This window comes from Vicugna pacos, chromosome 4 (assembly GCF_048564905.1).
Source record: "Vicugna pacos chromosome 4, VicPac4, whole genome shotgun sequence".
Taxonomy (NCBI): domain Eukaryota; kingdom Metazoa; phylum Chordata; class Mammalia; order Artiodactyla; family Camelidae; genus Vicugna; species Vicugna pacos.
The window spans coordinates 26,216,105-26,231,764 of record NC_132990.1 but is presented as its reverse complement, the minus strand read 5'-3'; the positions used below and the strand labels follow the sequence as shown (position 1 = coordinate 26,231,764).

The 15,660-nt window shown below is 34.4% G+C and overlaps 1 protein-coding gene across 4 annotated transcripts in view; it reads right to left on the bottom strand.

Moving 5' to 3' along the window:
• The window catches only part of MPDZ (multiple PDZ domain crumbs cell polarity complex component), a 149,373-nt gene that overhangs the window by 90,504 nt on the left and 43,209 nt on the right, over positions 1-15,660 (bottom strand). For all 4 annotated transcript variants that reach the window (XM_072959426.1, XM_072959427.1, XM_072959425.1 and 1 more), the window contains 7 exons: positions 7,899-8,108; positions 7,282-7,421; positions 6,250-6,463; positions 5,445-5,573; positions 3,652-3,861; positions 940-1,054; positions 509-597 (listed from right to left, as the gene is read on the bottom strand). In XM_072959426.1, coding sequence (XP_072815527.1) covers positions 509-597; positions 940-1,054; positions 3,652-3,861; positions 5,445-5,573; positions 6,250-6,463; positions 7,282-7,421; positions 7,899-8,108 — 1,107 coding nt within the window. The remainder of the gene's footprint in view (positions 1-508; positions 598-939; positions 1,055-3,651; positions 3,862-5,444; positions 5,574-6,249; positions 6,464-7,281; positions 7,422-7,898; positions 8,109-15,660) is intronic.

Genomic DNA, 15,660 nt, shown 5'->3' with positions numbered 1-15,660 from the left:
TGAGCTTGATCTAAGTAAGAGAAGAGAGGTTGGATTTTTTTTTAATTACTATTCTTTATACTCTTACAGCTAAAACAAGCCCTGGTCATGGTGACAACCATCAGAGTATCATTCTGCTGATGTAAAAAACAAAAATGCACACATCCCAAATTCAGATTCAAGTATACTAACGGTTGTAACATTTGGTCTTTAGCTTTGGAGCATCTGCAACTAAAATATAAATATGATTATTAATGTAACAACCTCATTAAAACCAGAAATCAGATATATCAGAATTTATTCAAGAAAGAGTCCCACCTTTAGAATTGAGATCAGTATATGTTCTATCCAATGCTCTTACTGCCACAAAATAATAAAATGAGTAACTGGAATGACAGCCTTAAATCACCAAAGCAAGCTTAAATTAGTACAGAGCTACCTGCAGTTCTCAAAACCAAGTAAACTAGGAGAATGCATTTCTGACCATGAAAATTAACGAAGCTGTCATTAAATAACACGTGTTACTTACTGCTATAATTTGGTCTCCAATTTGGATTCTTCCATCATGTTCAACAGCACTGCTCTTTGTAATGCTCTTTACAAAGATTCCTGAAGGTTCTAAGATTAGAAGTAATAGAAATGTTTTGTTTTACTATTCATAAAGCACACTCAAAAGAGTATCCATCCTCCATTCTCCAAATTTAAAGTCCTAACTTTAAATAGACACAAGTCAACAAACCACACAAACAAAACCACTAGGAGAAATATCACCTACAGAGTAAGACAATGGTTTTGTCTGAAAAATAGTATTAGTCACTAGCATTAAATTATTCCTAAGGAAGTTTTCAGTTTATCCAAAAATCAGAAAATACATTATGTTGATTCAACATTTCATAAGACAATGATATTTGAGGTAATTGCCAAGATAAAAGAAATAAAATACTCATGTTTAAAAACTACCTAATTTTTTATCTCCAATGTAACCAGCAATGGTAATTCCTAATCCTTGGACGTTTTTCGTGAGTTCTACATCAAATGTCTCATTTTCTTCACTTTTCTGAGTAGAAGCATCAACCTGAAATAAAATTTATAAATAAATATACAGAGAAATAAACATGTAAACAAACAAGATAAGCTTTTTAAAGCCACAACCTTTGTTTAGGAATAATATGATACAGCTGAGTGTCAGAAAACTCTTTTAGAGAATTATAACAGGAGTTACTCCTTCAATCTTGACCAGATGATTGAGCATGACATTTTTACTAAAAATGAATGTCAGCAGTAAAGCTGAACCCCACCCTCTTCAGATAAATACGTAACTGTTTGTGTACACAAAATGTAAAAACTCATATAGTTTCTTATTGACAAATTCTACTTTCAGAGATGGCTCATCTTCATTTTTGAAGGAGTCAGGATGTAATACAGTTGAAATAACTCATGTTTTGAATTCACATCAACAAGTTCAAACCTAGCTTTGCCACTGAATTTTTCTAAGCATCACTTTACTAAGCTGTCCATCAGGGATACAAACAAGTCCAGCTAACATTTACGGAGCAGTTTTTATATAACAGGTACTTGACATGTCCCAACTCATTTACTCTTTAGAATAAGCCTAGGAGGTGGGTACAATTACTGTCAATTTTTCTCTGGGGAAACCGAGCAACATAAACTTTCCCAAGAACAAACAGGAAGCAATCTAGCACAGGCAGAATTCAGATGCAGACGAGCTGGTTGCAGAGTCCTTGCATTAAATGCTGCACAGTATGTCAATCCCTCCTAGAGTGTAGGGGCCACAGTGTCCACTCAGGACATGTTGTTATTACCAACTTAAGTTGGTAGCTGATTCTAACACCATGAATATGAATCTGTCTTCTAGATATATGACTAGCAGACTGATGATTATTTTCAAAACCAGTGAAATGTACCAAAGAGCTAATTAAAATTGTATTTGCTTTATAAATTCAGAATTTAACATGAAAAGCTTTTTTTAAGGAAAGCATGCCTTCCACAATTGATTTCCTTCATTCGTAGAATGATAGCTGAAAGCATGTTTCTCTAATATGCATCACTGTTATTATATATTGGACCGTAGGGTTCTGAATTAAGCATGAGTGGACTAATGTAATAAGTCAGCAACAAGCTGTTGGCATTATATACTAGCATGGTGTCAGCAGATTCCACAGGAACCCCTGGAAGATCACAACAGAACGAATCCTGTGGTTCAAAAGGACATGCAGGTTGGGGTTGGCTGGTAACACTTTCTGATCTAGTTTAAGCACACTCTGACTATGTCTCACTGATAGTCCACCTAAATGAGATTTAATTCTATAGTAAAGTTTGATTTTTTTCTTTCATTGCATATAATTATCTGTGCAAACTTAGCAAAAGTTTAAAGTTTAGATAATTACAAGAAAATGACAGGATGAAATCTGCTTCAATTGAAACAAATGTGTTTTCTATTTTTAATAAGACTTATGCGAGTGCTATTTTAGAGGGTGGCAATTTGACTATCGAATGGTTTTAAAAGGGGCACAAGCTTCAGAAATGATGATATGCACAGAATAGATATTCTTCTAAGCTTTCAATTACATCAAGTGGTTTTCGGTATTGCATTCATTTATATATTGCTGAATAAAATGTTTTGTTTACCACAAAAGAATGCCATTTAAATACTTTCATAAACAGGCTTTCTTTCTTTCCTTCTTTCTCCCTGTAAAAAATAGCAACCAAACTCAACCCTAAAAACAACAGAATCATGGAAATTTTAAGTGTTCTAATAGAGTTTTCAAGGGTTTGTGGAGGAGGTTAGGATATTAAAAAAAGAATTTGTAGCAACTGTGTTAGGAAAAAAAACTGTAATAGAAAAAAGCACAGAGATGTTTTTAGATCTATGAGAAAGGAATGCAAAACTTGCATTTGCTATAAAGCTCGTCTAGAAATTGAGTGTAATTCTCTTCTTAAATATTTAAGAAATTTCTGGGGAAAATCATTTTGTTGATATTTCATACACTATAGTCCTGTGACCTGAGCTATTTGAGATAATCATCACATTCTAATAATTTTGAAATGTTCCAGTTTTTCATATCAAGTTAAGAACAAAGATGGACTGCTATGCCTATGAATAAAGCTTCTGTTACAAACCTCAAAGTATAACTTTGGTTTAAAAAATTATATAACTGGGTCAAGAATAGCGACTTCTCATTACAAATCTGATAACAGTTCTACCTTAAAACAATAACACTGATAGTATGCTTTATTCATCCATTCCCACCACAAAAAAGACACTAAAAAAAGAAAGTCGTTGAAAGAGAATGACTGGAATTTACAGCCCACCTTACAGAGACGCTTCCAAATGAGAGAAACAACTAAACATTTCAGGTATTAGTAGCAAATAATTCTTTAAAATTTTATCCATATTTCAAAACATTATCCTCATAAAAGTGCTGCTTAGAGAAAAATGTAAAATAGTGAACAAGGATTTTTAAGCAACCTTTCACCTGTTAAACACTTGTTCCTAATTAATAATTAGTGCTGAAACATCTGTACATTTGAATTTTGTTTCATTCTTTAGCATTAATATACGAACATTAATAAGTCTAGTTTATAAATAAACATCACTGTCATCTAAGTGCTACAGTCTGACTTCCCCATTAACTGTTTTTATTGACTTACTCGCATCTCTGGCGTCGAAGAGGAGGATGAGGACAGCGTGACACCCAGAGAGGTGGATGCTGTAGGCTCTTCTATGGCACCTCGTGCGATCATCAGCTTGACTCTATTTCCACACTGTCGGAGGACTTGGGCTACTTGCTCGCTGCTCATTCCTGCTAGATCTGTGTCACCAATCTTTAGAATGTGGTCACCACTGCACAATCGCCCATGCTAAGTAAAAAGGGTCTGATTAATCAGGCTTCTACTATTATTAACTTCATCAGAAAAATCCTAAATGAGGGAACGGGAATAATAACCAAATAAAGCCATGATATGAATTACCAATCATGGTACAGTAAACATGTGGTTGTAATGTTAACTGTCTTTTGAAGCATCCTAACATCATTCAATGTGACAGAAGTCAAGGAAATTCACAAATATTCTTAAACTCAATAGTCAATATGAGCTTTTCAGATTGTTTTCTACCCACTTAACGCAAAAAAATATTAGCCTTTCTATGAAATTTTTGAGATATACAAAAAAAGAGAAACTGCCATTTAGGAGAGATGAAGTATAACTCACCATACAAATATGTATTACTCAGAATATGGTATGAACCACAAAAAAGCACTGAGTGAATACCACAATCTTCTGCCTTGCCATTTCGATTATAAATATCCCTGAAGAACTCATTTGCAGATGAAATCCTTGTGAGATGTAAATTTAGACAGATTGAGGGAAGTGAACAGCATTCTTACAAGCCTCCATACAAACACTGTCCACTAGAACCTTCTGCAATGATGAAAATGTTCTGCACTGTCCAACATGGCAGCTACAAGGAACATGTGACTGTAGAGCACTTGAAATACAGCTAGCCAAACTGAGGAACTGAGTTGGTAATTTTATTCCATTTTAATTAATTCAAATTTGAATTTTAAAAAGTGACATATGGCAAGTACCTACAGTAATGTACCGTACAGCTCTATATAGAAGATTAAGCTTATTTATTGCAAGCTGGTCAATTAGAGAAATTTCACTGGATACTGCTTGATACGGGCATATCATGGAAGGAAGAAACTGTGCATACTATGGTATTATGTCATATATACCTCTGTGGATAAGGTTGCCCATAAATCTGCCTTTCACTTATGAATATGAAAAATACTTGATAAACCTGGCTTTCTAAGTAAGTTCAAATATAAATGCAAAAGCAAACAGTTTTATAAATAAAATGTTATAACCAAAGCAAAAAAGAGACTAGCAGAACTTGTCAAATTAAAATATAAACCATAATCAGTAATTTTACATTTTCTCACATATATTCTAACAATGTTACACAGCATAAATGGCAATGCTTTAATGAACTTCTCTACATAAAAACAGGCTGTGCTCCATATAAAAGGTGACACCAGTGACCCATCACTAAAGGGATAGATAAGATGAATCTTGCTTTTTCCTCCAGTGATGATGTATTCTTTTCCCCATGATGCCTTGTGGCTATACAACAGCTACCGAGGCTTACAAATCTGATATAGGATCATAAAATAAGGGATAGCTACCTCTACGATGATCAAAACAACCCCCTGGGCTTTGATCTGTGATCACTGTCTGTATCTGTAATTGAAGTCAAAGTCTCTTTTCAAATGTTTTTCTCCCCATGTCTAAGAAAAAACACTTTACAAACAGCCCAGCAAAACAGAATGTTCCAATGTCAGCTTCTTTGACATTATCTAAGGCCCGATTCTTCTAACACGTAAAGGATGAAGCCGAATTTTGTAACAAAACAGCATAAAAGACCTGCTGGAGCAGCTTACTTGATCAGCCACTCCTCCAGGCAGGATGGTCTTCACAATCACGCCAGTTGCTTTTCCTCCTACGATGCCAAATCCCAGACCAGAACCGTCATTCACCAATTCAATAGTTTCCACATGCTGCCAGTGAACCTGAAAACAAAGCTCCCATATGAATCTGAAGGAAAACTGAAATTTTTCTCAGTTGAAATTCTTGTGAATATTATTTTGTGACTAGTATTAAATAATTAAAGAGCTGAGACATAATACTGAGCCTTAACAGTGTCCCTTTCATTTGGTGCACTTCCCTTTCAACAGACCGTCACTGCTAATGGTATCATCATTCCTGAAATTACCAATTTGCCGCATTTAACCAGGTAAAGGCAGACAGCAATTTGCAAGATTCTTTACAGAACTTAAAAAAAAAAAGATCAAGGAAAAAGGAAAAAAAAGCCTACTAGCTATTAAGAATTTTTTCTGCATAAATCCTGATACACAGGATTCCTAATGAGATGACTTAAAGTCCCTGACAGCTAACTGTTAACAACTTAACGAAGCAAAATCGAGATTACATTTGTTTACAGATAGAGTCAATTTTTAAGGAACTAATTTTCTTTTAAGGAATGATGTCAAGTTAAAAAAAATAAAGAAAGAAAAAGCTTTTTTAGAAGTCAGAAACTTAATCATAATAACATAAAAAAGTATTCTAGGCTAAGGAGAGAGAAAAGAACAAAAAAGCAAAAATCCAAGAAGTACAAAGAACCTGTACAAAACCAAAGAGACCTAGAAAAATATGTTCTGCTCCTCTTTAAAAATCTAATGTACTCACCGGATTCGAGTGAGCTGAAATTGTGCTGGCCACAGATGGAGAACGGGAAACTATGGGGCTGACCAGCTGCGGCAATGAGCCTCTGGCGATAACCAGCTGGACATTATCCTTGGCTTTCTGCAGGATGCTGATGGCCTGCTGATGTGTAATTGTCTGATCAAGTGCCTGTCCATTAATAGCAAGGATCTGATCAGTTTCCTTCAACCTTCCATCTCTAAGATTGAAAAAGGAGGTAAAAGATAACTGACAGCTCTCAAGAAAATGACAGCTTCTTTGGCGTGCATTTCACGGTTTTTTTCATTCTGTTTTCTGACACCCACACTTGGTAACTGTTCTCCTGTTCTACTTTTTAAAATGTTTTTTCTATTTATTTCATTTTGTATCTATATGAGATGATGTTCACTAAGCCTATTGTGATAATCATTCCACGATGTTAAGCCCAATCATTATGCTGTACACCTTGGACTTACACAGTGCTGTATGTTGGTTATATCTCAATAAAACCGGAAGAGACAATGTATGTGGACTGGATCCAGTTGACCCACCCCTAATCAACCCCTCCCAGGTAAAAGTCTACTTTTCAGCTACCCACTCAATCTATACAACAACATATGTGAGGTGTCCTTATCTTCCACAAATGAAAGCAGAGATGCATATACTTACTTGCTGCTTTGAGTACATTAATAAAACATAGCTCAAATTATCATAGGTCATGTGTATACTTTTCTACACTGTAATTTAAAATCAAATCAAAAGAGCACATTTAATAACAGTGAGAATAAAGTCCTGCTCAAATTTTTCTTTCCTTATTAAAAAATGTTTAGTTATAACATTTAAAAAGGACTCTCCTTTCAAAGGACTTTCTTTTTTTTACCATAATAATGTTAATGATTTCATGATTTCTAAAAACTAGTTAACAGCAGGTTACATTCAGTTTTTTGTCTGTTTTTATTCATTTTTGTTTCTCGAAATTCTCCCAAGCTAATCAACACCTTCTGACTGTGGTGTCAGAAGCAGAGGAGACAGCCTCACCTGTGAGCCACACTGCCCTCCTGGATCTCCTGCACAAATATTCCCAGTTCTCCCCGGTTCTCACTCCTTAGTCCCACAACACTAAACCCAAGGCCTCCACAGGGAGGTTTGAGGAGTTCGAAAACTTCAATGTGGCGACCCTGCTCAGGAAAAGAAGCAAAAATGGTCATTAAATGCCAATCACTGCACTCACAGTCATCTTATTAGTGGCATTATTCTGTCTTTAAAAATAGACAAAAATAAAAATATTTTTCTTAAGATAATCTTTGTCACTCATCACCCAGAATGAGACATTTTATTTATCCTCAAGAATATTTCTGGAACATAATATATAAAGCTCAGTGTAAAATGATATACTATAAAAAAGGAATAGAAAAATCTCGGAACCACCCAAGCTCATACAAAATTTATGTCTTTTTCATTCCATTTTTTTCAGATATTATGTCTTCATAAACAAAGTACTTTAAAATATATTTAACATAATATATAATATCTGATGTGTATATTTAACATATATAAAGTAAATATATAAATAGTCTTCAAATTATCCAGGACCAGATTACACTCTTAAGATATAATACCTTCTTATCACAACTAACATGAAGAAATGCTCTTACCTGGGCCATATTTTTGATCAGTTGATCAAATTCATCACAAGCAGGTTTCCCATTGATGTGTGAAGTACCCAACCCTGTAAGAACTTCCAGATTCCCATTATTTGGAGACAATAAAAACGACTCATTTTGCAGCGTAGGAATTAAAGTTGGGCTGAGATGTGGAATATGGGCACATTCGACGTTTGAAATTGCTGAAGTTGCAATGTTTACCTAAGAGTAATGGAGATTAACAATTTTGACATTCCATAAACTAATTCACAAAAACCATCCCAAGAGGGGTAATAATGAAGTACATACAAAATTTCAAAATGTCCATACCCTTTTATTTAGCAACTCTATTTCAAAAGATTTATTTCAAGGAGAAAAATTAGAAAAATACACAAAAATATACGTACTAAGATGTTCGAAGCAGCAGTATATTTAGGTGAAAAAAGTTTTAAAGATTAATTATCTCCTGTGTTCAACTTCAGGGTACTCATTAAAACACACAAAAACACGCACATCCATGCACACTCTCTTAAGCGAAAAAGCCTAGTTATTGAACAATAAGTATAGTATAATTCATTGTACATTCAAAATATGCTGACATGTGCGTTAAACATCTGGAACATACGAACCAACCAACAGAATACTAGGTGTCCTCAAGGGATGGGATTCCAGGGGGCCATTTACATAATTTCTACAATGCTTGAATTTTTGTAACAATTTACACAGTAAAGAATTCAATCTCTCCCAAAGAGAGGCCTGGCCTCTGTCCTTAGCTCCTAGGAAGTAATTTCTAAACCTTCGGAATTTCCCAGACGATAGAAATGTCTTTGTCATTCTTGGTGGGCCCTGAGGCCAAGTGGTCTCAGCACAGATGCTGACACTAAGTTAAATCACATGGGCAATCAGTCATGCCCATGAAATCATGTCCCAATAAAAACTCCGAAAGTCAAGCTCAGGTGAGCTTTCTGGGCTGGCAACACCACACGCATACTGTCACAGCAGGACCTGGGGAAGGGAACACTTCCAGAGGAAAATGGAAGCTTCACATTTGGAATCCTCCCAGATAGCACTGTGCGGCTCTTTCTTCGGCTAATTTTTAACCTGTATCCTATCCCTGCTAAAGACCATAACCAATAGTATAATGGCTTTCAGTAAGTTCCACTGGTCCTTCTAGTGAACTGTTGAACCTGACGGTGGTTTTGGAGACCTCCCTAAATGCACAGCTGGTATCAGAAGAGAGGGTGGTCTTATGTGGACTCTTTCTTCCAACTCTGTATTTGGAGCTTAACTCCTGGCTGTTGGTGGCACAAGTCCTGGGCAGAGCTCCCAGTCTGAAGGACTGTGCCCTCAAACCTCACAGTACGGTTAGCTCCAGGTACGATGATATTAGTAAACAACAACAAAAAAAAGGTCTTTCCATTTTTGAAAAGTATTCTATAATTACTTGTGCCTGTTATACAGAGAAAAATAATCTAATAATAATATATAAATATTTATTATTAAATAATACATTAAATATCAATGTTTATATGTAATACCATTATAATTTATTAATACATGAATAATAAGAAATATAACAATTAACAATATTTAGTTAGAGCTAAATAATCATTAAAACAGTATAAACAGTCAATCCTAATTTCAAATTTCTATAAGGTCTCTGGAATATAGCTTTTTATTTACAATTAATCATAAGTAAGGTTACACCAATGATGTTTTTGGATCACTCTCTGAACTCACCTCCCAGCACTTCATCCTTCGCTCACACAGCTCCAGCTACACTGCCCACTTCACTGTTCCTCAAACTGCCCAGCTGCCCTCTCTAGCAGCCACGTCCATCCTTCCCCTAAGTGTTCACATGCTTATGTCTTCACTTCTTTACTTCTTCCCAGGGCACTCAGCGCCACCTCAAGGAAGCCCTCCCTGACTACTCTAACCAAGACAGCACCCCACCATTAGCTGCGTGAGCTTACCCTGCCCTGTTCTCCTTCATGGTGCTTATTATCACCTGCATGCATGCTGCTGTCACAGAGCTTCCATCCCTATCAGTGGAGACAGGCTAGAACGCAGACTTCTTCAGTGGAGGAAACTGACCTTTCATTCTCTGTTATATTCTCATTCTCCAGGACTGTTTTGCACAGAGGTGGCATTTAATATACATTTGCAGAATAAATGTGTATTCATTTTTGAAGGACCTACTTTGATCTAATTTCCCCAACAACTCTCCAAGAATCACTATTTCCATTCTAAAGATAACAAAATTACACACTCACACATGTAGTACGTAGATTATGACCTAGCTTTTTTTCATCATGGTGTTCCTATAATCTTTGTGTTACACACAGAGCAAACAAACGCTTAGTATCAACTCCAGTAAATGGCTTCCACTGACAGAAGCAATCAAAATATTTCACAATATGTCACCAATCTAGGCCTAAGAGTTTGTTACCTGTCTGTAAAAATAAAACAGAAAATTTAGTAAGTTACCAAGGTTACCAATAATTCACCATCATATTGGCTATCTACAACCACAGATGAAAAAGAGATCAGTGTGTCTGAGGAAGAGGCTTTAGGGAATCCTTTCAAATGCTTATTTTAAAATCTAAAGCAGGCACGATCAATTATTATTTTTTCAAAAGCAAGTTTCTTATGCCAAACTTGATTTTTTTTTTTAACCTGAGCATGACAACTTAAATAAGTCTGCCAGCAGAAGATACACTGTTTCAGGTTGAAGCAGATGGCGTAATTGTGAAAGTTGTGACAGGTTGAAGATCCCACACACCAGGACCTAATGCCTATGGTATGTCTGCACAGGGAAAAAATATTTCGAGTTTTGCTACAGTAAGCCAGAATGAAGAAATAACATTGTAAGAACAAAGAGTCTATTCATAAGAAGTAGAAGCTCCGATATTATGTAAGATAAGGCATGAAGGCATTTCAAGAGTAAAGTTATATATACATATGAAGTTATATGACATTGAATATCAATTATCTTCTCCAAATATGTTAAAGGTTTCACCAATGACTCCTCCTATCTCTTCCCGGCCACTGAGGTCTACATACATGTAAACGAGGAGATCACAATGTAAAAACTAATTTAATTACATCATCATACAAAAGGCTAGTTTTTAAATCTTAAATTTTATACCCATCGGAAAAAGCACAAAGGCACTTTCTGATTCTGCCACAGCTTTATTAAAATGCCCTTTTAGACTATAATCTTGAAGAATGGGAATAAATCTTCTTGCCTTGGTAGGTCTGTTCATAGCAGACACAGTATAAATGTTTAATAAAAAGAACCTGACTCCCGTCTTGGTTTACAGAATATAAAATAAACAGAAGAAAACACCACTATCTAGTGATTTTTATATACAGATAAACAATCTGCATAATTTATGGAAGCTGCTAGTAAATGAGCAAGAGTCACAAAATAATTATCTGTTTTCTGTTTAACTTCTGGCTATTTCATTCTAGAAAGTTTTTTTATGTTCTCAGTAACAAACATATATTCACTTACTAATTTATGGATTTTACTGAAAACATATATAGTCATTCACAAATATTTTGATGTACAGGAGGTCCCTACCTTCTTTCTTCTATAAACCACATTCATATAATATGGAATTCTTTTTCAAATTTAGCCTCTTTAAAAGGTGGAGCAAGAATCTGGACACTTGAGGGACAATTTCATTACAGAAACCTACTACATTTTTATGAGGTCTTTCCTCAATGTTTCAGTTTCACCTAACACAACCAACTCACCAATAATGACTTTATCAATTCACTTATGTAGTCTCTGTAAAGAATTTAAGTAAGTTTTCATACAAAAATACCTTTTGCCATAAATTTTATATAACACAATAAAGCGATATAAATATAAAGATAAATTCGATCAGCATAAATAGCTCTAAGATGACTTTTTGATAAATGTACACTTAAAGAAGCAAACAGACCAAAAAAATCTGAATAAACAAGCGTTAAGTGCTCTGGGCATCAGTCAACAGCATTACAGGAGAAAAGAATGGCATCCTTTTATCCAGCAAGTAACTCACTTGGAGGTGTACTAAGAGAACTGCTGCTTCTGTAACAGCTTCCCAAGAAAACAAAAATTCTCTTTAGCTCTATATACAGTTATGCTCACTCTGTGGAAACAGCTGTATCAGAGTAGCCCTTCCACTGAGATCAATTAGAAAATTTGCTTAAAAAGCTGTTTCAAAAAAACTTTAAAAGATCAAAAGGAAACCCTAACTTCTGCCATGTTATATTCATAAGTAAATCAGTACGCCCAGCCCACATTCAAGAAGGTATCACACTAGAGCGTGAATATCAGAAAGCAGAGATTATTGGTGTCGACCCTGGAGGTCGACTACCACAGCGTAGCACAGCAGAGCAGCAGAAAGCCAAGACAGAGGGAAGATCTTACAAGGCACCAGAGCAAGAAGGGACTTCATCTTCAAACAAGGATGAAGCTGGCATCTGACTTCTCAAGTGAATCAATGAAAGACGGACAATAACAGAATTTTAAAATTCAAATCAAAAAACCCCAACAACCTAGCATTTTCAAAACACCTCTCCCACACAAATCCTCCCACACAAGGCTCTGTCTCAGATTTGTGCAAAAGAGATTCCAAAATAAAATTTTAGGCAGAAAGGAAAGGATCCCTGATGGATTTTCCCTAATGCAGAAAAAGAAAAAACTGAAGAGCACAAAAGAGTTTGAAAATGTAAGTAAATCAATAGAAATTGCTTAAAACACTTATTCTAAAATTTTGAAGTTTTAAATATGTGTAGAATTAAGCTACATTAGTAACTACACAAAAGACAGGAGTAGGGTAAATGCAGTTGAAACGTATTAAGTTCCTTTCATTTTCCAGGAAGTAGTGAAAGTACTAATTAAAGTAGAATCAAGTAAGTTAAGGTTATATATTTCTGACAAAGGACTCACATCTAGAATATAGAAAGAAAATTCAAAACTCAATAGTTAAAAAACAATCCAATTAAAAAAACTGAACAAAAGACACACAGAGACATTTCACCAAAGAAGACACATGGATAGCAAGAACATAAAAAGTGTTCAGCACTATTGTTCATTTGAGAAACGCAAATTAACAGCACAAAGAGGTATCACTGCATACCTTTCAGAATAACTAAATAAAAAAAACAGTGACAAGAGCAAATGCTGATAAGGATATGGAGAAAATGAATTGCTCATACACTGCTGGTAGGAATGTAAAATGATAGAGCTCTTCTGGAAAACAGTTTGGCAGTATCTGAAAAAAACTATATGTATATTCACCATCTAATCTAGCAATTGCACTCCTGGACACTTTGCATAGAGAAATGAAAACCTATGTCCACACAAAAACATGCACATCATTGCCCATAGCAGCTTCATCTATAAGAGCAAAACAATGAAAACAAACAAAACATCCCTCAGTAATAAGCACATTTATAATATGGAGCAATATTCAGCAATAAGAAGCAAAATATTAATATATACAACAACCTGAAGGGGATTGCAAAAGGATTATGCTGAGTGAAAAAAAGATAATCTCAAAAGGTCACATATGTTGTGCTGATATTTTTATAATAGTCTTAAATTGATTCAATTAAAGACATGGAAACGGCTGCTGGGGTTAGGGATGGTGTGGAATAGGGAGTTGGATATGAATGTAAAAGGAGATCTTTGTGGTGATGGATAGGTCAGTATGTAGATTGTGGTGGCAGTTACATAAATCTATACAAGTGAAAAAATGACAAAAATTGAAAAAACTGACACATGTACCAGTATGTTTTGTGGCATGATATTTTACTTAAATTAAGATGTACCCACTGAAAGAAATTTGGTAAAAGTACACACAACTATACTGAAAACTTCCTGTGAATCTATGAGTAATTCAAAATAAAACTATTTTTAAGTTAAATAGGTCAAGGATACTCACTGTAATCTTCAGGGCTATAATAAAAAATAATGAAATTAAGTATAAATAACATGCTAATAGAGGAAGAAGATGAAATAAAAAGTTAACTGATACAAGAAAGGCAAAAATGAGTAAGTAAGAAAACAATGGTAAAATAAAATTTATCAATACTTACATTAAATATGAAGGGGTTAAATACTCAAAGTAAAAGACTAAAACTGTTCGGTTAGACAATCCAATAAAACCCACATGCATGTTGTTTACCAAAGATGTAAGTTAATAATAATAAAAGAGATACAGAAAAAACGAAAGTAGAAAGATGGAAAGAAGATAAGCCACATTTCCATTAACCAAAAGAAACCCGGTAAAGCTAAACTAGTTTGAGAGAAGTAGATTTTAAGGCAGGAAGCATTACTAGAGGTAAAAAGGAACAATTCACAAAGATAAAGGGTCAATTCAGTAAAAAGATAAAACAATCTTGGTAATCTAAAAAAAGAATCTCAAAACAGGTAGGGCAAAAGGACTCAGAATCCAAATGAGAAACAGGCAAATCCATAATCATAATTACAGATTAAAACACATCTCTCTCACTAACTGACAGAATGAAAAAAAAATCAATAAGAATAGATCTGAACAACATGCTAAATAAAGTTGCTCTAAATGACAAATATAGAACACTGCACTCAGTAACTGCTGAATGCTGAATTCTTTTCAAATACAAAATAAACATTCATCCAAACAGACTATAGGTAGTTCAAAAAGCAAGTATCAACAAATATCAAAGAACTGATAACAGATGACCTCTGATTACAGTAAATTAAGCTAAAAATCAGTAACAGAAAGGTAACAAGAAAACTAACATATGTTAGTCAATTAAGTAATACATTTCTAAATAAATCATGGGTCAAAAAACTTTTATTAAAAATGAGACAGTTTGAATTGAACAATAATGAAGATACAACATACCAAAATTGTGGGATGCAGCTAAAGACATACTTAGAAATAAATTTATAGACCTAAATGAATATATTAGAAAAAAATGAAAGATTAAAAATCAATGAGCTAAGCATCTGTATCCAAAAGTTAAAATAACATACCAAACCCAAAAAAAGAATAAAGTAATATAGGTGAGACCAATAGAAAAAAAATACAATAAATTCAATAAAGCCAGAAGTTTGTATTTTGGAAGAAAAAGGATTAATAAAACAGATAACCCTCCAGCAATGTTTCAGAAATTGGACTTTATTATAATTTTTTAAAATTTCCAGTCATCAAAAGATGCTATTATGGGAATCAAAAGGCAAAACACAAAGCAGAAAAAGAGTTGCAATACAAATGTCCAAAAAAAATCTGTATTCACAATGGAGAAAAAGACACTGTCTTCAGCAAGTGGTATCAGGAAAGCTATACAGCTGCATGTGAATCAATATTAGAACACTCCCTCATACCATATACAAAAATAAATTCAAAATCGATTGAAGACTGAAATATAAGACAAGACACTGAACATCTCCTAAAAGAAAACAAAGGCAAAAGCATTCTTTGACATAAATCATAGCAACATTTTCTTACATCAGTCTCCCAAGGCAACAGAAATAAAAGCAAAAAACAAAACAAACCACACACACACACACACACACACACACACACACACACACACACACACACAAACAATGTGACCTAATCAAATTTAATAAGCTTTTCCACACCAAAGGAAACCATAAACAAGATGGAAAGACAAGCTACAGACTGGGAGAAAATGTTTATAAACAATGTGATCAACAAGGGCTTAATTTCAAAAATCTACAAAAAAGATCATACAATTCAATGACAAAAACACAAATAACCCAGTC